The sequence below is a fragment of the Camelus dromedarius genome, chromosome 15 (genome assembly GCF_036321535.1).
Source record: "Camelus dromedarius isolate mCamDro1 chromosome 15, mCamDro1.pat, whole genome shotgun sequence".
NCBI classification, from domain to species: Eukaryota; Metazoa; Chordata; class Mammalia; order Artiodactyla; family Camelidae; genus Camelus; species Camelus dromedarius.
In genome coordinates this window covers 62064340-62091285 of record NC_087450.1, presented here as the reverse complement: position 1 = coordinate 62091285, position 26946 = coordinate 62064340, and the positions used below count along the sequence as shown (strand labels likewise).

The 26946-nt window shown below is 51.3% G+C and overlaps 1 protein-coding gene across 2 annotated transcripts; it reads right to left on the bottom strand.

The window, feature by feature from the left end:
- Positions 1-2881: 2881 nt before the first annotated feature.
- RNASEH1 (ribonuclease H1) lies at positions 2882-26905 on the bottom strand. 2 transcript variants are annotated; one of them, XM_031466500.2, is made up of 8 exons: positions 26706-26905; positions 25726-25841; positions 23100-23261; positions 21339-21438; positions 20498-20552; positions 20064-20148; positions 19439-19563; positions 2882-3154 (listed from the first exon to the last, which is right to left on the bottom strand). In XM_031466500.2, exons 1-8 carry the CDS (start codon positions 26834-26836, stop codon positions 3035-3037), a joined length of 894 nt encoding a protein of 297 aa, XP_031322360.2. In that variant the 5' UTR covers positions 26837-26905; the 3' UTR covers positions 2882-3034. The 2 variants fall into 2 exon arrangements, with proteins under 2 accessions (XP_031322360.2, XP_031322361.2); XM_031466501.2 differs by lacking the exon at positions 2882-3154 and adding an exon at positions 18328-18516.
- Positions 26906-26946: the final 41 nt, after the last annotated feature.

The window sequence follows — 26946 nt, the reverse complement described above, 5'->3', positions numbered from 1 at the left end:
CTTCTGTCCTTACCAGCAACTTCATCACAGCCACCCCCTCCCTGGTCCCTCACTCCCTCCCAGTTCTTCTTCCTGCTCTGCCCAATGTGACCACAACACTATGATGTCCCAGGGCTCTCCTTGTCCTGTTCCATCCACACACACAAGGTGTCCTTCTGTGGTCCATGGTATGCTGATGCCTCCCACATCCACACCCCAGCCTGCACCTCTCAAGAACCCGGCTTGAGTGTCTAACTTGGCATTGCCACGTACACAGCTAATAAGTACGTCCAAACTAACGCGGCCAGAACATACACACGTGTTTGTCCCCAGCTTTTGCCGACTCCATGAACAGCGGCAGCAACCACCAAGCGCCCTAATCTGGAAGTCTAGGCTTTCCCTGTTTCCTCTCCTTCAGCCTCAACATCGAGTCCAAGCTACCAGCAAACCCTGTGGATTTGACCTTCAGAACACATCACAAGTCCGCTCACTTCTCTCTGTCCCCACTCCTCCTCTTCTTGCCTGGTGGCGCTGACTACTGAGACTGACAGCCTGCTTCCACCTTTGCTCACTGCGATCCATTCTATGCAGAGCATGCATTTAAAAACAGAAGCCAAGCAAATCAAAACTACAATAAGGTATCATCTCACACCAGTCAGAATGGCCATCATTAAAAAGTCCACAAACGATAAATGCTGGAGAGGGTGTGGAGAAAAAGGAACCCTCCTACATTGTTGGTGGGAATGTAAATTGCTGAAGCCACTATGGAGGACAGTATGGAGGCTCCTTAAAACACTAAAAATAAACTTACCATATGATCCAGCAATCTCCCTCCTGGGCATATATGTGGGAAAAAAATTCGAAAAGATACACGCACCCCAATGTTCACAGCAGCACTATTTACAATAGCCAATACATGAAAACAACCTAAATGTCCATTGACAGATGACTGGATAAAGAAGATGTGGTATATTTAAACAATGGAATACTATTCAGCCATAAAAAATAAAAGAATGTCATCTGCAGCAATGTGAATGGACCTGGAGATCATCATAGTGAGTGAAGTAAGTCAGACAGAGAAAGAAAAATACCATATGATATGACTCATATGTGGAATCTAAAAAAAAAAAAAAAGACACAAATGAACTTATTTACAAAACAGAAACAGACTCACAGACAGAGAGAACAGATTTACAGTTACCAGGGGGTAAAGGAGGTGGGAAGGGATAAATTGGGAGTTGGAAATCTGCACCCCTTGGGGAGGGATGGACATGTGAGCTGTCTTGATTGTGGCGGTAGTTTCAGGAGTGTATACATCTATCAAAATCTGTCAGGTTGTACATCTGACAGACGTGTAGTTTACTGTACGGAAATTATACCACAACAAAGTTATTTTTAAAAAATAAAGAGGAATGAAATTGGAAAAATGAAAATTAAAAAATAATAAATAAATAAAAACAGAAACTGGGTCATGTCACTTCTCTGGTTTAACTCCCCTTCCTAACTCTGTCCTGGCTCGGGACGGGCCCCCGCCCCCGGCTTGCTCTCTGCTCTGCGAACACCCTGGTCTCCTTCCCTCCAGGCCTTTGACAAGCAGTTTTCCCACCTTCCTTCCTAATCTCATCCTTCCTCCAAGCGCTGCCGTCCTGCGTCCCTCCATCCTCAGCTTAAATACCCCTCCCTTAGAGGGGTCCTTTCCGACCCTCCCTGAGCGGCCGAGGAGGCCTCCCCGTTAGCCCAGCTCCTGGCGCTTGTTTGTGCTGATTTATCCCCAGGACCGCCAGCCCCATTTGTGGTGCCTGCAGCATGAATGCACTTGTATTGCTGATGCCTATTTGTATCTTGGGGCCAGAGAGTGTCTTACTAGTCTAACAATGTCCAGTACCTGGTACATTAAATTTAAAAAGAAGTTTGCTGAATGAAAACAGAAGGTATGTGACGAGAACGCTCCGAGTAGTCTTCACGGTGTGACAGTGGCCGCCCTCCTCCCCCAAGTCTAATGCCTCTTGTCTTTCCCTAGAAAACGGTGCCAGCTCTACGTGCTGCATCATGCTGTGAAGGCAGGACACAAGCTGCCTCATCCACCCCTCACGCCCCCTGTAAGGGAGGCACTCCTGATCATCCATCCAGAGGAGACAACTGAGGCACCGGAGGCTCAGCTCACTCGCTCAAGGTCACGTCAGCCCAGAAGCACACGGACATCTCCGTGAAATACAGCGCAGGAAGCAACGGTGCTGGTCTCCCTCAGTCGGGGAATCACTGCATCTTGGAGTTGGAAGGGCGCCTCCGGTTGCCCCCAGGCTGCTGCTGCACAGCACAGTCCTGTATCACTGTTTCTCCGCCTGGATCTTAAGCAGATGTCTTTTTTTTTTTTTTTTTCCTATTCAGGAGTAGGGAGAAAAAGCGATTTTATGTCATAAAAAGCATACTTGGGAAAAACAAGGTGATTGGGATGCCCTGAAGAATGGTCAGGGAACCCGGCGCTGGCCGCCAGCCTCGGTCCAAGCAGGCAGAGTCTGATGGGAACCGCCCTCGTGACTTCCACGTGCTCAGCGCTGCCCCACGGGATCCCTCCTTTGAACAGGGGGTCTTTTGAACTTGATCTGCTTCCTCCCGAATAGCTGGCAGCAGCCCAAGAATATGTTTTGTGACCAGAATTTATCACCCTAATGTCAACGGAAAGAAAAACACACAGCATGAGAGCTGCGACTCTCAGCTCTGTCTGGGGACCTCACTGAGGACAACAGCCTGGCGTGTACATGACTGTTGGCTAGAGAATCCGGGCAGCCAAGCATACATCTTGGTAAAAAGATTTCTGCTAATTCAGAAAGCAGATAACTCAAGTTAGTGATTTCGTGCTTTTCTACACAGGGGAAGATGCTAGCACACGGGGTCATTAAAATCCTTCCTGAGACGGACATCTAGCCATTGTCTCAGGGGCTGGTTTGTCCAAAGCACAGGGAGCCTCGTCCTCCTTTCATTCGACCGCAGTGGCCGACGACCTAGAGCGGGTGCCGAGAGCCCTCTCTGTTCTCTGTTTCTCTCGGGCTGCTCCTCATACCTGCACTTGGTGGGGAGTCTGACCGCCTCTGCCCAGGGTCTCCCAAGGCTGCAGTCGCGGTGTCACTGGAGCTGCATGCTCTCTGTGCAGGGGGCCTCTTCCAGGCTCACATGGCTGTTGGCAGAAGTTGCGCTGTGAATCTGAGACCCATTTACCAACTGCCGTTGACCAGGAGCCACTCAGTGTCCAGAAGCTGCCAAATGACCCACAACATAGACGTAGATTCCTTTTCCTTCTTTAAACCAGTAGCTTCCCCGCCCCCCTTTAACAGAGACACTGGGGATTGAACCCAGGACCTCGTGCACACTAAGCATCTTCTCTACCCCTGAGCTACATACACCCCCAGCCCTCAAACCAGCAGCTTCTTTATCTCTTTGAATCCCTTCTTCTGGGAAGATCTCACCTGATGAGGTCAGGCTCACCAAAGATAAGCTCTTGATTAACTCAGCATTGAGGGGTTTGGAGCCTTAGTTACATCTGCAAAACCTTTTCACTTTCGTCATGTAATTTAAGTACTGGTCACACTCACAGACCCCCATTCAAGGGTCTTATGCAGGGCTTGTGCCCCAGAGGGTGCCCGCATTAATACATCTCCTTACTGTCCTTATTCAATGCTGCAGTGCCCAGCCAGAGGCTGGAAATGGTTTAAAGGCATGGGGGGAAGAGCATAGCTCAGTGGTAGAGCATGTGCTTAGCATACACAAGGTCCTGGGTTCAATCCCCAGCACCTCCATTAAATATAGATAAATAAAAATAAATAAACCTAATTACCTCCTCCCCCCACACAAAAAAAATAAAGGATAAAAAAGTCCCGAGGGAGAGTTCAGCCCCGAGAACAGTAACTATTAGTATGTCCCAATAATAGTGAACGGCATTTCTTGAGTGCTTGTTATGAGCTGAGCTCTTCCATTCATGATCTCTCTTAATAAGAATGAAAGAAAAATTCCACTTGGGTCACATAAGGATATTTCCCGGATTCCAGGAACCAGAGGCTGTCCAGAACGGGAGAATTAGGTCCCAAAGTTCATAGTTAGTTGTTTTGAAGACCAGAGATCAAAGAATAGGCTGACACTCACTGAGCCTGACCCGAGACAGGTACTTGCCAACACGGACCCTCCCGGGTGTCTGGAGCAGGACAAGAGGGACGAGCTAATGAAACGGAGGTGGACGGTCGTGGACCTCCAGCTCCTCCTCCCCGAGGACTAACACGGCTCTGCTTGAACGTAACCCCCTCTCGCTGCTTTTAGCCCCTGCTTCACCTGCAAGTGTGCGGGACCCCCTGGGGCTCTTGCTTACATGAGTTCTGCCTACTAACATTCATGTTAGCAACTGAAAATGAGAAAAAAAGTTAAGCATTTATGTACTAGTTCATCTAAGCATAACAATGGTAGCATTACATGTTAATAACATTTTTATGAAAAATACTCATATTTTACAAATGAAAAAATGAGAAGAGCGGCATTTTTCACATTTTTACAAATCTCTTCATTGTCTGGCTAAATAGAGGGAGGGGACCCTCCTATCTGCTTCTGCATCCAGTCTCTCAATATACATTATTTCAGTTGAATCACATGAAGGCTCTCCAGCCACACACAGATACGTCGCTGAAAAAGGGAGGAGCATTTTAATGGCTTTCTGGATAGTTGGAGGTACTCACCCTTGACACTACACCCAAATGGGACAAGTGGTAGTTCCTTAAAGTTGCAGCGTGGGATCCGACAACCGTATCAGTGATTCCATACTTCTCGCACTTTGAATAGATTGTCTGCACATGGTTCTGTAACAGCAGTTACCAGTTGTTTTGAAAATACTAACTTCTTGAGCTGTGCATCTCTTCTAAATGCTAACACGTTCCAGTGCACGACACCATCGGCCTCATCAGGGAAGTCTAGGATGGGAAAGCTGTCGCACCCACGGGGCAGATACAAGTTTTACAAGGTTTGAATCTTCTTTTGAAAGCTTGAGTCGTATCATTGGCAATAAATACTGTCAGTTCTTTTCTTGAGAGAGGGAGAATGTCTGCCCAACACCCTGCTTGAAATAACCAGTGTTATTTGGTGGCAAGTTTGGCTTGCAGTTCAATCAGGCAAGAGCTTTCCCTCAGAACGACCAGTCCACTTGGACGAACAGCAGAGATGCTGTCTGCATACCTCGTGCTCCGTCTCAGAGGTTATTGAAAAGGCGTCTACTCAGGGGTCAAGATTTAATAAAATTAACAATTTTTACTGCTTCTTCAGGACATTCTTACGAGGAACTGGGCTTTGTTTTGTGAAGGACACGCTCACTGCTGGGAGTCGCGCGCTGTGGTAGGACTCACACTCAGGCACGGACAGCTCAGCCCACCCTGGCCTCACACTGCCCGTGCAGCGCTCAGCACGGGAGACGGCAGGGACCGTCCTGGCACGTGCCCCAAGCCGTCTCACTTAGCGGCCCTGTGAGGACGCAGCCCTCTGTAACGGACACGAACTGCTCTCCATAAAATAGGTGAGCAACAAGGACGCACTGCCCAGCACAGGGTCACACCCTCTATGTTGTCATAACCTACAATGGCGCGTGATCAGCAAAACCACTGAACCACTGTGCTCTGCACCAAAAATACACAACACTGTGTGTCAACTGTGCTTCAGACGTAGAGAACATAGCTCTCAGCTCTGCTCTGTAGGTTTCAGGTGACGGAAATCCAACAAGCTGCTTAAGCAGATAAAGCAAAACAGAAAAGTACCAGCTCATGCCACTGGCGAGGGTTAGCACCCACCTCACCCCAGCACGTCCAGACCGGGGCTCGGAGGAGCTAAAAGCTCTGTCTCTCTCTGTCTCTCTCTCCGGCCCAACTCGCTTCTCTCTGTGCTTTGGCTTAGTTCTCATCCACTGGAATGAGCTTTGTGCACAAGTCAGAAAATACAGCCACCAGGAGCTCTGAAACTCTGCTTGTTATTCAGGGGAAAGGAGCTCTTGATTTAGTGTCTGGACATCCGGTCTTGTAATAGAAGAGAAAAACCTGACTCTGAATTAGATCTGTTCCTTAGACTCGAACCCTGTGCTCTGTTTCCCGCGCTGAGACAGGCTGGTTCTGCACCTTTTGTAAAAGAATGTTGCCTTTAGCCTGAAATCTACAGGACCGACCGTTCTCAGGAACTTCCATTCATATTAAGTTGCAGAACAGAGAAGGGCATTTGTCTTGCTGGAGGTTTACAGGGCCCCCACGACCTGACCCTCCTGGACGGCTGCAAGAACAAAGGTTTCCGACACTAATAAGTTTGCAACAACCAACCACACCCCTCCCGTTTTTAGTATAAGAAGAGCCTGAATTCTGACTTGGGGAAGATGGTTCTTCAGGACATTAGTCCCCCATGTTCTTGGTCTGCCGGCTTTCCAAATAGTCATTATTCCTTCCCCAACACTTCGCCTCCTGATTTATTGGCCTCTCATGCGGTGAGCAGAACGAGTCTGGACTCAGAAAGTCTCACGAAGGCTTCCAGGTGGCTCAGAGAGCCATGGAGCCATGCCACGGGGCTCTGTGGGAGCCCAGGGCCCAGTTGTGGCCCCTGGGGTGGTGGCCCTGAGCCCCACAGCCCTGTCAGAACCTCGTAGTCAGCTGGGAGAGAGTGTGGCTCCAGGAGAGGGGAAAGCTGGGCAGACAGCACAGCAGACGCTGACGACAAACACGAAACCACCACGCTCTCCTACTTTGAGTTTCTAATCAAGAGAGAATAATGGAAAGAATATGTGTGTATACGTATGACTGAAACATGACACTGAACACCAGGAATTGACCCAACGTGGCAGACTGACTGCGCTGCAATAAAATAATAGAAGAGTAAGAAAGACGGGCAAAACGGCTGTCAGCTCAGCGCCCTCCGGCGTCCTCACCTCCTCCGGCTCCCAGGCCCTCCCGGCCAACCCTGTCCACGTGAGGCCACAGCAAACCCAATTCCACGGGGCACCAGGGTCTAAACTCCTTCCCCGTTAGGGCCAAAACTGAGTGAATGTCTTTTAAACAGAAGAACCTGGAGGGCTTTCTGGAAAATGCAGAAGATGTTCAGGGAGATGGGGCGCAATGAGCAAAGGAGGAGGTGACGGCAGCTGGAAGCCACACAGGCACAGCTGGGTGGAGAGCACTGTTTCAGGAGCATCTTAAAAGTAAGAGCTAAAAATAAGTTTGCTGTGAAACATGAGGGTCCATCCACCAATAAATGTAGAATTAACAGTGAGACCCGCCGAACAAGTCAGGGGGACCGCCCCCACCCCACGAGGCAAGCAGACCTGGCAGGTTTGCTAACGTCGCACGGAAAAGGAGAGCTGTCAGAGAAAGAAGCAGGGGACAGAGAGCTGGACGTTCCCGAAACGATTCTGTTTTTTGTGTACATGTGAAAAGTTCCAATGGTCATTTTTACAAGTTATGGCATTTTGAATGGAGAAGGAAGCCAGTGTGTGCGTAAATTTTTTTAACTGAAAAAGTGAGCATGCTTCTGGGTTTCTTAACAAAGAAGCAATATTCAGAAACAGCTGCCTAGAGGCCACGGTCAGCAAAATTTTGTTCAAACTAATTAAAAGGAAAATGTTTCTCTTGGTCTTAATACATCTTTGAAGTGAGGTGGGAGACAGCGACACGACCTTAGGCTCTTTTTCTCCTGACGGGGAGATACAGGTTTATTTGCAGCATTTCAGTGAATTACCCCAAACTTTGTGCCTCCAGACTGGAAAGAAACCCAGTGTTTATTCCAGGGGGGGGGTCACCTACCCCATTCTTCACGTATCACCTTTGGGATCATACTGTTCCCAAAACATGTGTTCCAATAAAGCACTTCCCGAATCGTGTTCCGAGTCGCAGGAGTTGAGGGAGATGATTAGGGAAGAGTTTTGAGGTCAACACTTTGAGGAAACACTGCCTGTAGTAACTCCCTTCTGAAAAGTGAGGAGGCTTGTCAAGAGAAGTTGAAGCTTTTTCCCATTCGGGGAGGCACGCACTAATTCCATATGTGTTCTGCAGAACGTTCTTTGGAAAACACTGTCAAAGTTCAGAAATAACAAGTAAAATCAATGATTCACCAAAATGGCAATTAGTAAAAGTGTATTGTGCACACACCAAAAAGCCAGCTTGCGCACTGGGGCCACTCAGACCGAACCGCGGATGCAGACTCGGGTGTACTGCTCCCAAGTGGGTGATGCAGGTCAGCGGCAGTGACGGTTGCGTCTTCACAGAGAGCGGTCATGTTAGACTTTTCTCAAAGGACAGGGAATTTGTGAGTGGTTACCTTGTATCAATTTGGGGAAAACCATTTGAGTTTTGCTCGTGATTTGCAACAGCATAAGCAAGAAATGACCCAGGTCAAACTGGTCTTGCAAAATAAGCTAAGTTCAGCTTTGTTTTTATAAGCAAAGTGGTTTTATCCACTCAGGGAAGTTTCAAGGCTGATCTGTTTGTTTTTGATTTGAACCCCTGTATCCGTGGGGCAGGAAGCAGAAACATGAGACAGCCAAACCAGTTACGTCAGCCCTGGAGTGGAATCTTCTTAGTAATAAAAAACCACAAGAATGTATAAATAATAGATAAAGCAAATCTCACTCTGATGAAAAGTAAACTTTTGCCCAGGTGCCAGATTCCCACTGGTCAAGTATGCAGTGACTCAGCACATCTGGGCCCTTAAACAGTCAATACCCACCAGCTGGATCCAACTGTCCAAGGTCATCCCTGAAGGAGTCAGGGGAGAACTAGTCCTCTTAGAGCCGGCCCAGCCCCCCGCCCCCACTCAGTCCCCGTCCTCGCATCTCCCACTTGTGGCTGAGAGCCTCCACCGGGTTTTCTGCTCTGCTCAGACCCTTCAGGTTCATTGAACAACTATTTACCGGGCCTCTGCTCTACGCCAGGTGCTGTTCCAGACCCTGGGTATCCAACAGAGAGCAAACAGGGGAGGAAAAATAATCCCTGCCTTCACAGTTTAAATTCTAACAGGGGAAACAGAGAACAGCCAGGGGGTCAGGCGGTGGCAAGGGCTAGTGGGAACATGGCACGGGCACAGGGGGAGACCAGTGCGCGTCTGGTGCATGTGCGTGTGTACGCGTGTGTGTGAGACAGTGACAGAGAGGGAGACAGAGAGCGGGCAAGGGGGCAGGACTGACCTTTACGAGGCGTGGCCAGGAAGGCCCGATGTAAAATGACCTTCGAGCAGATGTGGGAAAGAGGCGGGGAGGGAGCCCCCAGACACGGGGAGGGAGAGCGTGCTGGGCAGAGGGAAGGGTCTGGGGCCCCAAGGGTGGGAGTGGCTGAGCAGGGGGCGCAGGAGGAGAGAGCGAGGCAGGACGGAGGCAAGAGCGCACGTCGGAGGCTACTGTGCCCTTCCAGGTCACAGAGGTTGGGGGCTGGGGCGCAGACCTGCTGTGGGGAGGTGAGGAAGACCAGATTCTGCATCTGTCTCACAGGAAGGCCAACAGGACCTGACGGGAGATGGATCAGGCTTGGGGCTCAGGGCTGTCCAAGGGTTCTGGCCTGAGCTGAGCTCCTGGGAGGGTGGGGTCTCGACGCCCTGAGGGGGGAAGACACGGGTGGAACGACTGGGTGGGAGCAGAGCCCGCGCGCCCTTCTCTGTCTCACCTATTCCATTTAGCGTGATGCTCTCCAAGTCCATCCATGCTGCTGCAAATGCCGAAACTGCATTCTTCTCACAGCCAAGTGGTACTCCGCTGTGTATATACAGCACAACTTCTTCATGGACACGCAGGCTGCTTCTGTATCCTGGCTATTGCAAATAATGCTGCTATGGACATTGGGGCACATGTATCTTTTCAGATCACTGTTTTTGGTTTTTTTTTGGATATATACTCAGGGGTGGAACTGCTGGGACATATGGCAAGTTCTAATTTTAATTCTTTGAGAAACCTCCAAACTATTTTCCATGGTGGCTGCACCAATTTACATTCCTACCAACAGCGTAGGAGGTTCCCTTTTGTCCACACCCTCTCCAGCATTTGTTGTGTTCTTTTTGATGATAGCCATTCTGACAGGTGATTTTTCCTCAATGTTTAGTTTGTACACGTTTATATTAAACACATAATACAAGTTAGTTGAGAAAAATTAGAAACAGTAACTCAGTCAACAACTTTGAAAGACTCATCTGGAGTTACCCCTAATCACATCACCTGTGGTCACCATTTCCATCTCGGAACAAAACCTTCCAAACGTTCGTCTGTGTGCCTGCACTAGCGGCTCCGGCTGCCACAGCGGAACAAGGAGCCTTCTCCCCTCAGCCCTGGAGCCAGTGCTCCCAGAGCAGGGCATGGCAGGGCTGGTTTCCTGAGGCCGCGCTCCCTGCCCTGCAGATACAACAGGGAAGAGCAAATCCGACCCCACACTGGGTCTGTCTCTTTTACTTTAACCTTTGTGTCTGTTGCTTTTGCCACAAGCTGAGAACGTTGCCTGTAACCTGCAGGATACAGGATGGCGCATTCTCAAGGACATTTAAGGGGACAACAATTCTCCAATCATATAGATTGAAAAGCTGCAGCACAGAGATTAACACTTGTCCTGTTGGAACATCATGACCTGGCCTAGACAGACAGCCGCAAGAACACAGGGCCCAGGCGGGCCCAGCGGGAGAGGGCCCCCAGAACTTACCAACACTGACGTCGCTAAAGCCGGTAAACAACCTCCAACTGCTACATTTGCCTGTCATTAAAAAAAGAGAAGAGAACAAAGGACTCCAACACCAAGAAGCTCGCAGCAACCAGCCACACTCTCTTCCCTTTTAGTCTAAAAGAAGCCTGAATTCTAACTCGGGGAAGACAGTTCTTTGGGACACTAGTCCCCCAGCTCCTCGGTCTGCTGGCTTTCTGAGTAAAGTCGTTATTCCTTGCCCCGACAACGCGTCTGTTGCCTCACTGGCCTGTGGCGGCGAGTAGTTGGGGCTGGGACTTGGTAACACAGACAGCCTTGTCGCTGTGTCCTCTAGTGGCCTTCCCTCTGCAGGTCCGTCTGGTGTCCTGGGTGGACGAGGGCCACCCAAACAGCCTCACTTAACACAACCCCCTCATTAAAGCCTGTCTGCAGGTAAGTCCATTCTGTGCTGGGGGCCGGTGCTTCAACACACAAACTGGGGGCACGGTTCGCCCACAGCAGCATCCCGACACACGAGCTCCGCGCCCGGGCTGATTCCCTGACCAATGTATCTAAGAAGTGCTGTTTGCCACTGACCGAGTCACCGCGGCCGAGGTCTCCCACCTCCTCCCCGTGTTCCGAGGGCCCGGCCCCCGGTGCCCCCACAGACACCTGGCCTCTGCCTGGGCTCCATCAGCCCCCTCAGCACCACGATCCCTGCCAGGGGATGTGAAGCAGTGATACCTGTTTTCCACTTGAAGCTTCTCCAAACTCGGGTCAAGGTGGGCTGTGCGGGACTTCAACGCCCCAAACCTAAGACACTGCTGTGGATTGAGGTGCGCATTTCAACACATCTGAGCTCCCCCAGCCGTAAATGTGCAGGTGCCCCTCGTGCCCTGAGGGGCCCCACTCCTTAGCTGAAGATACATCCAGACTGTGAGACATTCAGACTTCAGAGACGTTGAAACCTGAAGACGAGCATCTTCAAGCCAGCGAGCTGCGGTGCTGGGACGGCCCCACCCAGGGCCCTCGGCCTCCTCACCCGCCTCCAGGCAGATGCTGGCAGGGCCTGCGGGGCACCGGGATGTGACAGAACCCGTCCAAATCCCCGAGAAGTACAGGTGCACCTTGTTACACACACACAGATGCAACCTCTCCCCCAGACAGGGAGACAGATTGTCTGTATGCGTAGGAAAGCCACTGTCTTTGGTGAGCGCGGTAACTCCAGCTTGCTGTTTTCACTCTATTTTTAAACCCGGAGAGACAAACAAGCAGGAAACGGTTTATCTGGATCAGTAAGAAAGCCACCAGGAGAGCCTGGAGCTTCTGGAACTTTCTCCATTCACTGCACCCTTAGTCTCTCAGTAAACGCTTTCCTCCCCCCGCCCCCCCCCCCCAGGCAAGAACAAACGCCAGACACTTCCAGTGTGAGGTGCTTAGGTCTGAACTTCAGGAGTACGTATGCCCTCGCAGCTCGGCCACCTGAAGAGAACACACATGAATGCGGAGAAACTTTCGCCTCGCTCCTTAGTCAGCACACCCAGGGGCTGCTGGGCCGTGTGCCCGCTGGACCCTGCACAGAGCGGGCAGGCACCCTGTCGGTCCTGACAGCGCACACTTCTCCCCACAGCAGGACCCACAGCCCCTTCCAAAGAGGATGGGCCATCAGGGGGTGAGGTCTGAGGGCCAGTGTGAGCTGCCCGAGGCAGGAGTCCGGCTGTGCTCCCCTCCACACCGCGAGCTGCCCTGGGCACCGCTGTGAGTTCCTGCAGCATGCTGGGGTGCCTCGGCACACAGACTGGGAAGGGGGGCAGCCATCTAGCTGCAGGGCCCAGGTTACGGGGAAGGGGCCTCCTGGACGAGGAGGAGTGAGAATGGACTGTGGGAGCAGCAGCAGCATTTGAAAAGACAAGGAGCAGGGGGGGCTGACCCGTGGGGGGACCGCGGGAGGCCAGAGACCAAGGGGTGAGAAAGGTGGAGGTGAGGGAGGGGCCAGAGGCCAGGAGTCGTGACCATAGGTGCATCCTGTCTAATCAGCTATAGAAATAAACTCAGCCGCGTCTCTGGATGGTGGGATAAGCAAAGACAAGGGTGGGACAGCATGGCACACTTTACCAGGTGAGAGGCGGCGATTGAAAATGCTCTGCTCCGAGGCAGCCCCTCCCTGCTGCTTCCCACCTGAACGGGAAACTGGAAGTGCCAGGCGAGGCGAGCAGACACGAGACTGTGACGAGTGACGTAAGCGCAGGAAAGAAGAAACGAAATGATCACTGTGAGCAGATGCCTGGACAACGCAAGGAAGTGAATGGGAGCCTTTCAAAACCAGCCAAGAGTGAAGCCAGGCAGCGGGCGCCATCGGAGCCACAAAGGGCAGCGGCTTTTCTACACATAAACATAATCAGTCTTAATAATCGCATCAAAGGATTAACCTGAAATAAACGTGTGGCCATCTTGAAGACGCCATGGGAATGCTGCTGCTTTCCCCTTTTCCCCATTCACCTACTGCACTGCTTGCCTTTGTTGCAGCCCCCTCCCCTGACAGCTTTACCGAGGTATAACTGAAAAGTAAAATTGTATGTATTTAAAGTGCACAACTTTTTAAAAGACTTTTATTAGAGCAGTTTTGGTTCCCAGCAAAGAAAGTACAGAGATTTCTCATAACCCTCTGTCACACACACACACTGCCACCTGCCCCCACGCCTCCCCCAGCATCTACACCCCCCCCCAGAGTGGGGCGCGTGTTACGATTGACGCCCCCGCACTGACCCAGCACGAACGGCCGAAGTCCGCAGTGCACCTGAGGGTGCGCTCCGGTGCCGTGTCGCACGTGGGCTTGGACAGATGGGTGCCGTGCGTTCATCATTAACACATCACAGAGTATCTCCACAGCTGTAGAAGTCCTCTGGGCTCTGCCTGTTCCACTCCCAAAACCAACGATCCTTTGCCGTCTCTGTCATTTTGCTTTTGCAGAATGTCACAGAGTGGGAGTCACACAGCACGGAGCCCTTCCAGACTGGCTCCTTTCACTCAGTCCTATGCATGTTGGGCTCCACTGTCTTCATGACTTGACAGGTCATTTCTTTATTTAGTGCCAAGTAATATTTATATTGTATGATGTACCAGTTCGTCTATTCATTCACCTACTGAAGGACACCTTGGTCCTCCCAAGGGTTACCAATTATAAATAAAGCGACCATAAATGTCCATGTGCAGCTTTCTGTGTGGACACAGGCTCCCACCTCCCTTGGGTCAACACCAGGGAACACAACTGCCGGACCGTGTGGTAAGAATGCGCCTACTTCTGTGAGAACCTGCATTTCCCTGACGACACACGACACGGCGCACCTTCTCACATGCTTACCTGCCACCCGCGCATCCTCTCTGGAGGGGTGTTTGTGAATGCCTGGCCAATTTTTAATCGTGTTGTGTGTTTTCTAATCGTGGAGTCTTACGAGTTCTTTCTCTGTTTTGGTTAATAGTCCTTTATCATGTGGTTTTTTTTTTTTTTTTTGCATGTATTTTCTCCTGGTCTGTGGCTTATCTTCTCATTCTGTCTTTTGTAGTTTTAATCAAATCTTAGTGAAGCCTGTTTATCAGTTAACTCTTTCATAGGTCGTGCCTCCGGTATTCTGTCTAAAAAGCCATCACCACCCCTGAGGTCATCTCGGTTTTCTCCTGTTATCTTCTGGGAGTTTTATAGTTTTGCATCTTACGTTTAGGTCCGCAATCGGTTTTGAGTTCACGTTTGTGCAGGGTGTAGGTCTGGGTCCAGGTGTTCAGCACCATCTGTTGAAGACACTCTGCTCTCACTGTGTTGTCTTTGCTCCTTTGTCAAAGATCGCTTGACTATACGCATGGGTTTCTACTTTGGGGCCACTGTGAATTGATGTATGTGTATGTTGTAAAATGACTACCACAGTTAACTAACACATCCTTCATCTCAATTACGTTTTTTAGTGTGTGTGTGGGAGGGACGGCATGCCTGAGACCTGCCATCTTAGCACACTCAGGTCAGAACACAGCACTGTCAGCCAGCACCCCGCTGCGGCGCGTCTGCTCCTTTCTGAAACATCCTGACGAAGCCTGAATGATCAGTGTGATGCCACCTTCTCTGAAAATGGCCGACAGTAAACAGGGTTTCCAGCCCCACCAGAAGCCTCTCCTGTAGTGCGTGAGAGCGGGGAGTCCAGCAGGGCGGGAGAGTAGCACTTCCAGGGGAGGGGAGGGGACACTTAACAAACACGAGAGAGGATGCTCCCTGCAAACACTGTTCTGGAGGAACGTAAACTCGCGTAACTTCCCTGAAAAGCAACACAGACACACGGACACACGTCGTATACCTGGCCCAGCGATGCCCCTCTGGGGATCCCTGTGGTCTCAAGGACACCCCGGCAGGTCTCGGGGCTGATTACATTGCAGCTGCTGGGCCTATCTCTGCAGAAACCCCTAGTCCGCGTGGGTTCGGGAACAAATGCCAAGGTGGGGCTGGTGAAGAAGGAAGAGGACACTATCGCGCTCCCAGCCTCCAGCTAATTCGTGACCTCATTCACGACGTGACCTCATCGTCCCGGGGAGGCCCAGCAAAGTCACCGCTGCTGGCGAGCCCTGAGCACAGGCCCTTCCGAGGGCAAAGCCTCATGAAGACACGTCACACTGAGCCACGATCACGGGGTGGCCAAGGGGCTGTGACCGAAAGAGCCAAGATTTCCAGAGTCTTTTAAAAACATCATACAGAAGGCTGCTTCTCCAGGGTGTGACGCAGAGGAACCAGACCACCGTTCTGTTCTTTGTTTTGAATCCAATTTCTCTTTTTCCATTTCATCCTTTTGCTACTCAACAATCTCAACACAGGACTTGCCCATCAGACTTTAATAAACACACAAGAACAAAACAAAAAACCAGTACTCTTAGCAGGAGAAACACTCCCATCTCCAAACACAGCCACCCTGGGGCTTAGGGCTTCAGCACAGGAATTCGGGGACATTAACATCGTCAGCTGTAACAGCTACAACCCAGGTACATAGGCCTCTGGGTTTTAAAGTGTTAGGACAAAGCGTGTCACATACCTGCAAGGGGCACTCTGCTTGTCACACGAACCCTGGGGACAGAGGACCTCGTGCTGCTGGAGAAGCCCGTGTCTGACCACAGCGGACGTGCACTCAGAGCACAGAGGGTGCGATTCAATACCCTCAGCTGAGCAAGCACCCCGGGGCTCCCACCGGGGGGGGTGGGGCAGGTCGGCACACCCGTTCCCCTTACCTGCTCTCTGTGGAAACGGGCCTCCGAACTCCTGTGTGCCCCAGTGTCCACAGCAGCACTGCTCACAAGAGCGAAGACATGGAAGGAACCTAAATGTCCATCACCCCATCAACGGGACTGGATGAGGAAAATGCGGTGTGCACAGATACACACATGCACACAATGGAGTATCACTCAGCCATAAAAAAGAATGAAACTGCCACCTGCAGCAGCATGGATGGACTTGGAGGGTGTTAATGCTAAATGAGGTAAGTCAGACCGAGAAAGACAAATGCTGTATGATGTCACTTCTACGCGGAGTCTAAAAACTACAACAAACCAGTGAATGTAAGAAAAAAGCAGCAGACTCACAGACACAGAGAACAAACTGGTGGCACCAGTGGGGAGGGAAGGGCGGAGGGGTAGGATGGGGGGTTAAAACGTATGAACCACTGTGTGTAAAATGAGTGAGCCGCAAGGACACGCTGCACAGCACAGGGAGCATGGCCAGTGTTTGTAGTAACTGCAAATGGAGCACGACCTTCTAAACCTGTGAGTCACCGTGTCGTGCACCTGCAACTTATACAATGTTGTGGCTCAACTATGCCTCAAAAAACTGTTCACTTAAGAAAAAAAACCTTGAAATTATTTTACCTAAGATTTTTGAACATGGCATTACGAGTATTGCAACATGGCTCAAGTCAAGGTGACACACAGAGATCCACCCCCAACCCCGACCATCTCACCCCGTCCTGGCCTGGATCCCCACCCCCCGCGACCATCTCACTGGGTCCTGGCGACACGCCGGGCCTGCCATGCTTCCTGTCCGCATCCTCCCCTGACAGACGCAGCCCACGGCAACCCTGACCACGCTGTCCTCTCCCCACCCCTACGCCAGGGCTGGGGGGCTCTGCCCCCATCTCAAGGCTGCAGCTGACGCTACCATGGCTCTCCCATGGCCACCTAGCCTGTCCCCAGTGTCATTTCCAGTTCTCTGACACCACAAACTGTCTTTTATCTGTCCGTGTGCAGATATATCTTCAGGACAGATTCCAAAAAGGGGCAGCTGGTGGACCAATAGTAGACGCATTTACAGTTTGACAGACAGGCCACAACTGCTCCGAGTGGCACCATTCTATGCTCAACACAAACAGCACAGAAGTGTGTTGTTTGCCACACCCTCTGGGACTGATGGATCTCTGCTAATAAACCTAATGTCACCATATTAATAAGAAAAAAAGTCTCAGTGTAGCTTCAACCTGCATCTCTCCCAAGCGAACGTTCTCGTTGCCCGAGGGCCACGAGCTCCGTGAGTGATCTATGGCTGACCCAGTCTTCTGCTAGTCGTCTCCTCAGCTTCCGGGAGTTCTGCGTGTGCCACAGAAACTAGCCCTTGGGATACGAGTTCCAGATTCTTTTCCTTGTTTGTCTATGCTCGTGGCTTTTTAAAGTCTTTTTTTTAATTCATAACTTTAATTAAAGCTGCCTTAACTAAATTAGTCTTTGTCTTTTATGGTTAATGGATTTGAGTCTCAGGTGAAAAGGCCTCTGTCCCATCGGTGGCTCAGTGGCCTTAACACACACTGAGTTCTTGTGCACCTCTGGGTTTAAAGATCAGAGCTTTGTAAAACGGGGGGAAGTGACTCACTAGCCCTTTTTCCTGCTCCCTCGATCATATTTGTATCTGTCCAAGGCCCTTCCTTCCACTGGTGGCTCCCCAAAATCACCAAAGAATCCCAAATTTTAATGAAAGCTCTTCTTTGCACATGATTACTCACGTCAACGTAAGGCCTGCCGCACGACCCAGCCAGTCCACTCCCCGGCGTTCACCCAAGGGAAATAAAAGCCAACGTCCACAGAGACCAGGACACAAACGCTCACAGCAGCTTGCGTACAGCAGCCAGAACTGCAAACCATCTAAACGTCCACGAGCAGGGAACGGCCACACAAGCCGGCCTGCCTACACGACGGAACGCCGCTCGGCGAGCGACAGGAGTGACTACCGCGCACACAGCACGGGCCAGAGCCAGCACGGAGTCCCGAGTGACTGAGGCGGACCCGGGGTCCGTGCTGCGGGACTGTTTAAATCCTAGAAAATGCAAGTTAGTCTAGTGACAGAAAGCAGACCAGAGGCCGTCTGGGGACGGGGGTCGGGGGGATTTCAAAGCAGCATGAAAAAGCTTTGGGAGTGATGGGCGCACCCTGGAGGTTCCGCGCTGCGCACACAGCCCACCTTGAGGGCCGGCAGCTACCGGGGCTGGCGTGCGCGTGGCCGCGAGGGACGAGGCCTCGCGGAGCTGGCACCTGTGGGGAAGAGCCCCGCGGAGCCCGCGGAGCCCACGGAGCCCGTGGCCACGTGCGGGCCATCTGAGGGCGGCGGCTGAGCGGACGGACCCACGGAGACCAGGAGTCCCCGCTCCAGTGGGGCAGCTCAGGGAGTGGCCACCAGACTTCAGACTTGATCGCAACAGTCCATCCTGCAGTTTTATTTTTCACGCCAGTAAGTGAAGGAGACAAGACAGTGCTGGCTCGAGTTTTCCCGAAAATGAAACGACCTTGTTCAGTCTCCAGGCTGCTTAGCGCCTTCTCTCGCCAACCTGTCGGCCTCTTCATTGCCTATAAACCCCGAATGGCCAGGAACGTGCATCTGTTAGACAAAACATTTCCTCTTATTTTTGCTAATTTTGTTCACAAGCAGCATGTGACTACTTCCTCACTGTAAAAACCCGCCACCACTCGGAGGCGGCAGCGTGGAAGCCCCTCACGGGCCGACTTCCTCGGCACAGTCCTCAACAGCACGAACCACGGCCCCAGTGCACTCACACAACGGACACGCGGACAAAGTCCATCTCCACAAACTGGATTTTACTGTTTAAACTGCTTTTCCCCACTGAGGGGTGGGGCCCGGCAAGCTCTCCGGGCAGAGCAGATGTTCGTGCTGTTACAGAGAAGGGATGTACTTATGTGATATAACACCGTTTACACTCGTGCTGCTGGAAGACAAGGGTAAATGCCAGGTCACCCACCCATTACAGAGGTCCTGGGCTGGGAGGGAGGGATGGCTGAGAAATGGTTGCGGTGTAACTTGCTCTGTATTCCCCGGTAAAGTAATGTTAATAAAACTCATCTACTAAAAGTTACCTATTATACAAAAAATACCTCCATTTTGGGGGAAAAAAGTCATGTTACTAAGGTCTAATAACATGACTATATTTCTAACATACTTGATAAATGAGTTTAAACTGACATTCTGGCTTCTTCCAAAGAAACCCAGAGACTGACTGCCACAGGTCACTACTGCGAGGGCTGAGGTGCGGCTGGCGAGGACGCGAACAGCACAGACTGCCCCTCGGCCTCGGGCCCAGAGCAGAGCGCTCAGTACACCCCACCACTACCTGACAAAGCGGCGGCGTCACGGGGTGCTCCAACACACGCCCCGACAGCCACTCCACACAAACCGCTCTTTTAACTGCAGCCATCCCACCACTTCCAGGAACCACGGAGCTCTAGTTACTTCATCTTCTCGGTCGTGACGGCCACAAGGCGTGACCACTTCGGGAAACACTCACCCAGCGAATGTCCATGTCCTGGGCCAGTCTGTCCAGCTCCACGAAGTCCTCCTTGTTGATCACCTCCTTCCCGGTGCTCGTCCTCCACCCGTTCCTCTTCCAGCCTGGAACCCAGCTGGTGATTCCTGGGAGAAGCGCACGTGCACGGTCACTGACCTGGAGCGCTCTGGCCGCCTCTCCCCCCAAGACTCCGCCTGGCCACTGGCCCACTCGCGTCCCGAACAGCTTTCTGGGCTTTGCACTCCCTTTACTCTCACCTGGGCTCAACCTGCTGCTCTCCGCGAAGACGCCGCCTCTGCCGCCCCAGCTCCCCACCCGCGCCCCCTGGTCCCACACGCAGCACTTCCCAGAGGGGCCTGCAGCTTAAGTTACACATGTTTACACTTGAAGGGCAACAAGAGCGGGGCCATGTCGACCTTACCGCCATGTATTCGGCACCCAGCAAAGACATGCCCCCTGGCCGGTACTGCAGGGGAACTGGGAGCCCGAGTCCTCACACTTTCTTTACACCAGACGAGCCAGCATCACCCCCGTCACCATCTGGGCCCTGCTCTCGGGTAGGAAAACACCTGTTCCCTCGTATCTACTGGAAAAACACTAGAAGCGGCAAAACGCGGGCGCTCACCATTGATGGTGAACATGCTGTCCGTGTAGAGGACCAGCTTGCTGATGCTCTGAGCCTTTGCCTGCTGGATGGCTTTGCAGGCTGCCTGGAAGAAACAGATCGACGGTCACGCTATAGAAACCTTTACACCTGACTGACGTTCAAAATTACTTCAGACTTTAAAATTTAAATTCCTTTTTCTGTGCTAACCGTAATGATAATATTGAAGTAAGACTCCACGTACAAGTCTCCCGTTCAGCTGTCTATGTGAAACAGGTTTTACAATTTTTCTAGAATATTCCTATTTTCACAATGGTTACTGGCCCCAAACGAAGTTTCTTCTGGACTTTGAGGACCTTACACACAGAGAACAGGAAGTCCATCGATGCGTTCTAGTCAACGGTAAAGAATGAAAACCTGACGCCTTAAGTGGAAAAACACATCTGATGACTTACATGAATTTCGGCTCTTTGATTTGTTTGTCGCCCAGGAAGTCTAATTCCTACATTTCTGGTTTCAAAACAGTAGAAAAGAAAAGAAAATTATAAAGCTGATTCTCAAAATAATTCCTTAAGCTTCTTAAAGGATAATAGGCTTGTATATATTTTTACTTGAATTACGAGAACATCATACAAAAACACAGCCTTTAAAAATCAAACCAGCAAAACTAACATTTTGTTGACGAGTGCTGTAGTGTGGTCTCACAGAAGAACTCTGGACCAGAAGGCAAAAGCTAAGTTTAATTTCTGGACCTGAAACGCACTAAACCTGTGGACACTCACGCCACACACGCTCATCACCCTTCACAGCTTCGAAGCTAAATGAGACACCCAAGGAAGGCGGAAGGACTTCACGGACACAGAGGCTCAAGAGAAACACACAGCAGTGTCAGTGCTGAGTGCTGGCGTAACGCGGGGGCTGCCTGGGCGCCTCCCCCTGGGGGTCAGATCCCGCTCCCACACGGAACTGGGGGCTGTCAGTTACTGCCGGAGCTCTTCCACACCCAGGACCAGGTGTATCCATAGCCTCACTTTGCATAACCTTTTGCCTCTGTAAGTTTTCAAAGACCAGGGTCACCTCTAAGCTCACTCATCTTCAAGAGGTGTGGGCGTGCGAGGGGCTCCGGGTCTGGGGACCTGCCCCTTGTGCGTCCTTGCCAGGACCACTCTCCTGCCACCTGTCACTGCTACCAAGTAATCAAACGATAAGCGGATCCCGCCTAACCCTCTGCAAGTTCTGCAACATGATACCTTTCCATTTGAAGTTTAAAAAACGCAGCCTTTTTGGTTTACTTACAAAGGATGGCCTGGCCCCCAGTAAACACCGATCCCTGCTCGAGCCCTCCTCCGCCCATTGCTAGAGCAGCAACCGTCAGTGTAGACGACAACATAGTCCCCTGTGAGCGGGAAACAGAGGGGGCGGGTCAGCGTCACTGAGGGCTGCAATTCACCTACACCATCTACGAAGGTTGAACTGGCATCTTAAACTCAGAGGGCGTTCCCAGCACTGTGGCAGTTCTCTGTGTAGGGAAACGTTACCAGTTCCTCACATGGGAACAGACACTTCTTGCTTGGAATCCACTGCCATTTCAGGTCTGTGTTAAGTCACAGGTGAAGGCAACCACTCTGTAAGCCTGGAACCCACTGCTGTTTACATCCCCTGCTCCAGAGGTCAGCGAACACCACCGCTGTCCCCTCTCCTCACGGGGAGGGCAGGCCACGGTCACTCCGGAGCTGTCCCTACAGACAAACAGTGCCTTGATGAGGACCAGCCTGCTAGAAGGTCACGTCCTCTGGCAGACGTCAGCCTAACTTTTTCTCTTGGTCCTTCTGCCACTCGTGAACTGTGGTCCCGTCTGCTCCCCCCCAAACGCAGAGCCTCACTGGCGCACCAGCGCTGCAGAGAGCGAGGTGGGGGAGGGGGGACACCAGGCCACCGGACCCCGCTGACCAGCAAAGCGCTCTCCGCAGGGGGGTGTGGGTGGGCGCGGGTCGCCAGGTGTCCAAGGGCAGAGGGGTGGCGCACACAGAGGCCGTGCTCCGTGAGGTGTGTGTCAGAGGAGGGCAGACTGAACAGGCAGAGGCACGGGAGAGGCGGCGAGGTGTCAGAGGATGGAGGAGCGGTTCCTGCCCAGAGCAGGGCTGGTGGCCATGAGAACAGGGTACCGGCCAGGAAACCTCCCTCAACTGAATGCCATGCTGTCAACACGATGGCCTTCCCCGGCCCCGACTCCGTCCCAGCAGCAGCACCTGCTCGGCCCTGTGTTAGGCGCCACTGTGCTTCTGACACTCCAGGTCCCCTGGAGAGGGCTCCTCTCCCAGGCACCCACAAGTGTTTGCCTTAATTACTATTGGTAAATAATCAGACCAAGGGCACTCGGTTTTGCTTTTCACATAACTGCAAAATCGAATTAAAGTTCTGATACAGCTGTCTGGTTATTTGCCCTATAAAATGGCTTCTTTCGGGGAAAACTTGGACCCTCGTAACATAGCAGCTTATATAAAAAATGCCACCTACTCCTACTTTCTATGCACACACGTAAAAAACAAAATGAAGACATCTGTACTTAAGTCACTAAATATAAACGACTGACTCCGGGAGTTAGAGGCAGAGACTTCACGCCCATCGTGCTTTGGGGACAAGGCAGCGCAGCTTCTGCTCTGCAAAGGCTGCACATCACAGGCTAAGGCCTGCTGCTGACCAGTGAGACAAAGGAGCTCTGTCCAGGGCCTTTCTTATTTGAAGAGCCGACGTTTTTGCATTTTCTCAGTAACCTGAAATCCTCTGTGCACAGGAAATAATGCTATTTACAAAGATTACAGTGGTTTTCATTTGTAGCCTATATGACAGTTCTATGAATGTCCAAAACGTTAATTCTGTACCATTTGATTAATCATAAGACAGTGACCTCACAGATTTTTAAATAACCCTTCAAGGTAAGAATGTTAAACTTCACCGCAAGTTCCCCTCCTTAAAAATGTGAGAAAAGCTTTTACACGTAAAAATATATTTGTAAGATCATATTAAAAATTTTAAAAATCCAAGGAAACAACATACCCATATAAGAAAACGTGTCTCTGTGACCTGAAGGCAGCGGCTCCACATCCTGTTTCACGTGCTTTGCACATGGCTCTGTGTTTTCACCTTCACCTTCATCCCAGGGCTCACGGAGTCGCTTGTCTGCTTTCACTTGAGATTCCTGAACGTGTTTATTCTGCCCTGAAAGAGAGTGAAAGAGAGGGTCTACTCAAAAGCCAGAAACCATGAACGCAACAGAGTAACTGAGAAGCCAGCAATTCGCTAAGTCAGGCCTAAACATCCTCTACAGGAGGCTCTCCAGAGAGGGAAGGACTCAGACAATCCCCACCGTCGCAGACACCGACGTCTGGGAAAAGATGGATGAGGACCGTGTGAAGACCAGAGCAAAGCTTATGCTGGAAAAGAACTCTGGTTTCAATGGAGACAGTAGAGACACCATGGGTGCTGAACTCTTCAAGGATCACAGACAGTTTGAAAATCTGAGGGGCTCTTTCCCCAGAAAAAACAAGGACCAAAATTTTGCATCTAAGTTGAGAACAGATAACGGGACACACTGAGAAAGGGAAATGGAAACCAAAAGGCATCGGGGCCAGGCCCTGCAGGAAGAGCTGGGTTGGAAGCTTTTCTCCAGCAGCCCAGCCAGGGTGCACTTGCGGTTAACCCCCACGGGGGCTGATCCCCCGCAGGTTACCTGGGGCAGCAGACTCTCATTCCCTCGTTCCTATTATTACTGCAGCTGACACAGACCGGTCAGGCCGGGAGTCAAAGCAGAGCCTCTGTCTGAGCTCTGCCTTTTACCTGCTGTGAGTTCAGCCAACTGACTCAGCCCCTGCCAGCCGCTGTGAAAGGTGGCCCTGCACCGGGTGATCCAAGACAGCCTCTCCTGTGCTGTCACTTTATGGGGCAGACACGTGGACACACGGACACAGGAGGAGCAGCAACCGTGCCCCAAGACGACAGCCTCAGCGCAACACTGCAGAATCGCTTTTGCTCTAAAGCCCCAAACTGAGGACGGAGACGGGGCTCTGGCGTTTACTGAGCACCTGCTAGACTGGCACAAGCTGCAACCCCCGCCTGGCATGGCTCCTCACCCCACACCCCTGGGAAGAATGTCAGGTCACCCAGCAAGGCTGGAGTGAGGGCACCACCCACAGAGCAACGGCTGGTACTTCCGCTTGGCCGTAGCTGTGTTTCCTCACACTGACCTTGGGAACACTCCACCGGGTATGCTGCAGAAGCGAACCCAAATGCACAGGCGCATGTCAAAGGATGATTTTGTAGAACTTTAATATTAACATAAATGTTTTATTTGCTATAAGAGTGTTAAATTGAACTGGACATTGTTGAAGAACAGGTAAGACTTTGAAGAAAAAGGAGACTACGGTTTTCACAATTTTTCCTTCACAAAACTTTGGTTTTTCTTTGAGTAAATTAACCCTAAACCAGCTTATATAAACCACAATAACTAGCAAATAGCTCAGTAATCCCCCAATAAGGATAAATGTAAGATTAAGAGAAAAACTGGGAAAGGGGCTAACACAGCCGCTTTGGGATGGTTCTCAAACAGGAGCAATGTTAAGTCTCAGCCTATATACATCATGTAAGTCACTGGTGGGAAGGTCTCTGTCAGCTCTGAAGAAAGATGGATTCACAGATATAAAGAACTCCCCTGCCTTAGGATTGAGAGTAGTTAATAAGCAAATACCCTGGAAGAACTGAGGTATGAATAAATTACTAACTGGTTAAAAGCAAAACCTGTGAAAAGGAAGTACTGAGAACCTAACTAAGGAAGAGCCATACGTCCAAACTTGCTTTCTAACCCAAGCTGGTTTCTCGTCCAAGCAGAAAATTTACCTGTGACATCACAGCCCCCTTTAAGAAGACGGAGGATGAAGCACTGCACAGTGAGTGAGGGTCTCCCTGCTTCAGAAACGTGTTTTTCAGGATGGATTCCTAGTGTGATCTGCCCTCCCCGCCACCTCCGAAGTCTACTTCGTCCAGAATTGTTATGACACCCCAGAGGAGCAGTGCTCAATGCCCGAGCATCTTGGCGGGCTCGAGAGACTGTTTTAAAAAAGCTGATTTAAAATGCCCTCTGGTCAGTCTTAACCCACTGTAGTAAAAGTTTGTGAGTGAATGTAATGAAGGCAGGCTCTAATATATTTGTAGACTTTCATGCTCTAAGCAGTCGCCCTCAGTTCTGCTTACCTAATGTCCGTCGTGTCAGGCTTTAAACTTCGGTGAACTACACTTACTCTGTAACGTGTGAAAATAGAGGAAATTCCAACTGTGTGACTCTGTCCCAAGTAAAAAGGAAACACCACACAGGAGCACGGTGTGAAAAGAACCACATTCATCATTTTAGAACTAGAGCCCATTTAATCCAGTAACAAGAATAAGTGTTTTTAACAGATGGAATTAAGTGCAGTGTGAACACTGAACGGAAGACGAGACCTGAGTCCCGGCCCGTCTCTGACACTGTTACTAGCAGGAAACACTAGGCTTTCAGCCTGTTCCCTAGTATGTAAAGTGGGAACAGTCACAATACCTTCTCTGTCTGCACAGAGGGTAGCTACAGAGACCACGTGACACCTGGGGTATGAAAGGCTCTGAACAGGTTAAAATGTCACAATGACGTGACTACCTTCTGAGCCATCCGGGCTCGCAGAGTCTCTGACAAAGGCCCAGGCTTCCTCTTCTGTGGCGAATTTCTTAAATCTGGCCGCAGGAAACCTGTCCACCTGTGCTCTGCATTCGTTCCTGGAACAAAGCGAAATGTTACTCCCTTCCTCCCTCTGTTACTTATCCTGTTTCTTAAGGAGTTTTCTTAGGTTGGGCATATAGTGAAGAAAGCTGGGGCTCTCGGTTCCTTGTGGGCAACACGTCATGCCTTACTCTGCAGTTTTATCTTGCCTGTCCAACCCTTCACTCTTACGGTACACCAGCACCGTAAGGCTTTCCTCAAACTCAAAAGCACACTACAATTTCGGGGTTTAATCATTTCATTGCAAGAGAAAGGTCCGCTTCTGAGCTGCCTCTTCCTCAGCAACACAGCCGCAGGAGAAACAAGTGCATTCACATACACGCACATGTGCTGACGATAAACCTTGATACTGTAAGGCGGGAAGAGTCCTGTTCGTGAATGAAAACACCTGGGTTCGAATCTTACACCTGTCACTTATTAGCCCTGTGACCTTCCTGCTCCCGGTAATTACACCCGAAAATGAGAATAACCCCACCTACCTCGAAGGGTTGTTACAGGGACACAAATATTAGCTCACAACAATTTCCTTTCTAAACACGGAGGGAAGATCAGATCAGGCATTGAGTTCCACTACGTGTAACCGTTTGGAAGTTCTTCCATTACAACAGAGGGGAAGAAGGGTTAAGTTGAGGCCTCCGGCCACCCCCCGACTACAAGGGGCGTTTCTGATACTCCCAACAAAAACAAAAACGGGGCGGAGTGAAGGCCTCCGGCCGGCACCTGCGGGCCGACGCCGGGGGCTCCCGCGCGCCCTGCCCCAGGCCGAGGGCCGCGCGCTGCGGGTGTGACAGCCGCCTCCTCGCAGCGAAAGCCGCCCACGGCCGCCCCCAACCCCCTTCGGGGAGGCGCGGCTCACTCACCAGCTCAGGAAGACCCCGGCCTTGCGGCCTCTCCTCACGGCATAGAACATGGCGAGCCCGTGGCAGCCGCGGCCGCTGCAGCGCACGGCGGCCAAAACGACTCTGTGCGCCACCTCCAGTAGCCTGGTCATCGCTCACCCCCGGCCGCAGGCGAGCATCTCGGGTACCGGCCGCGCGCCGCCATCACACAAGCCAAACTTCCGGCGGCGGCGCAGGAAGATGACGCATGGGGCGGGGCCTG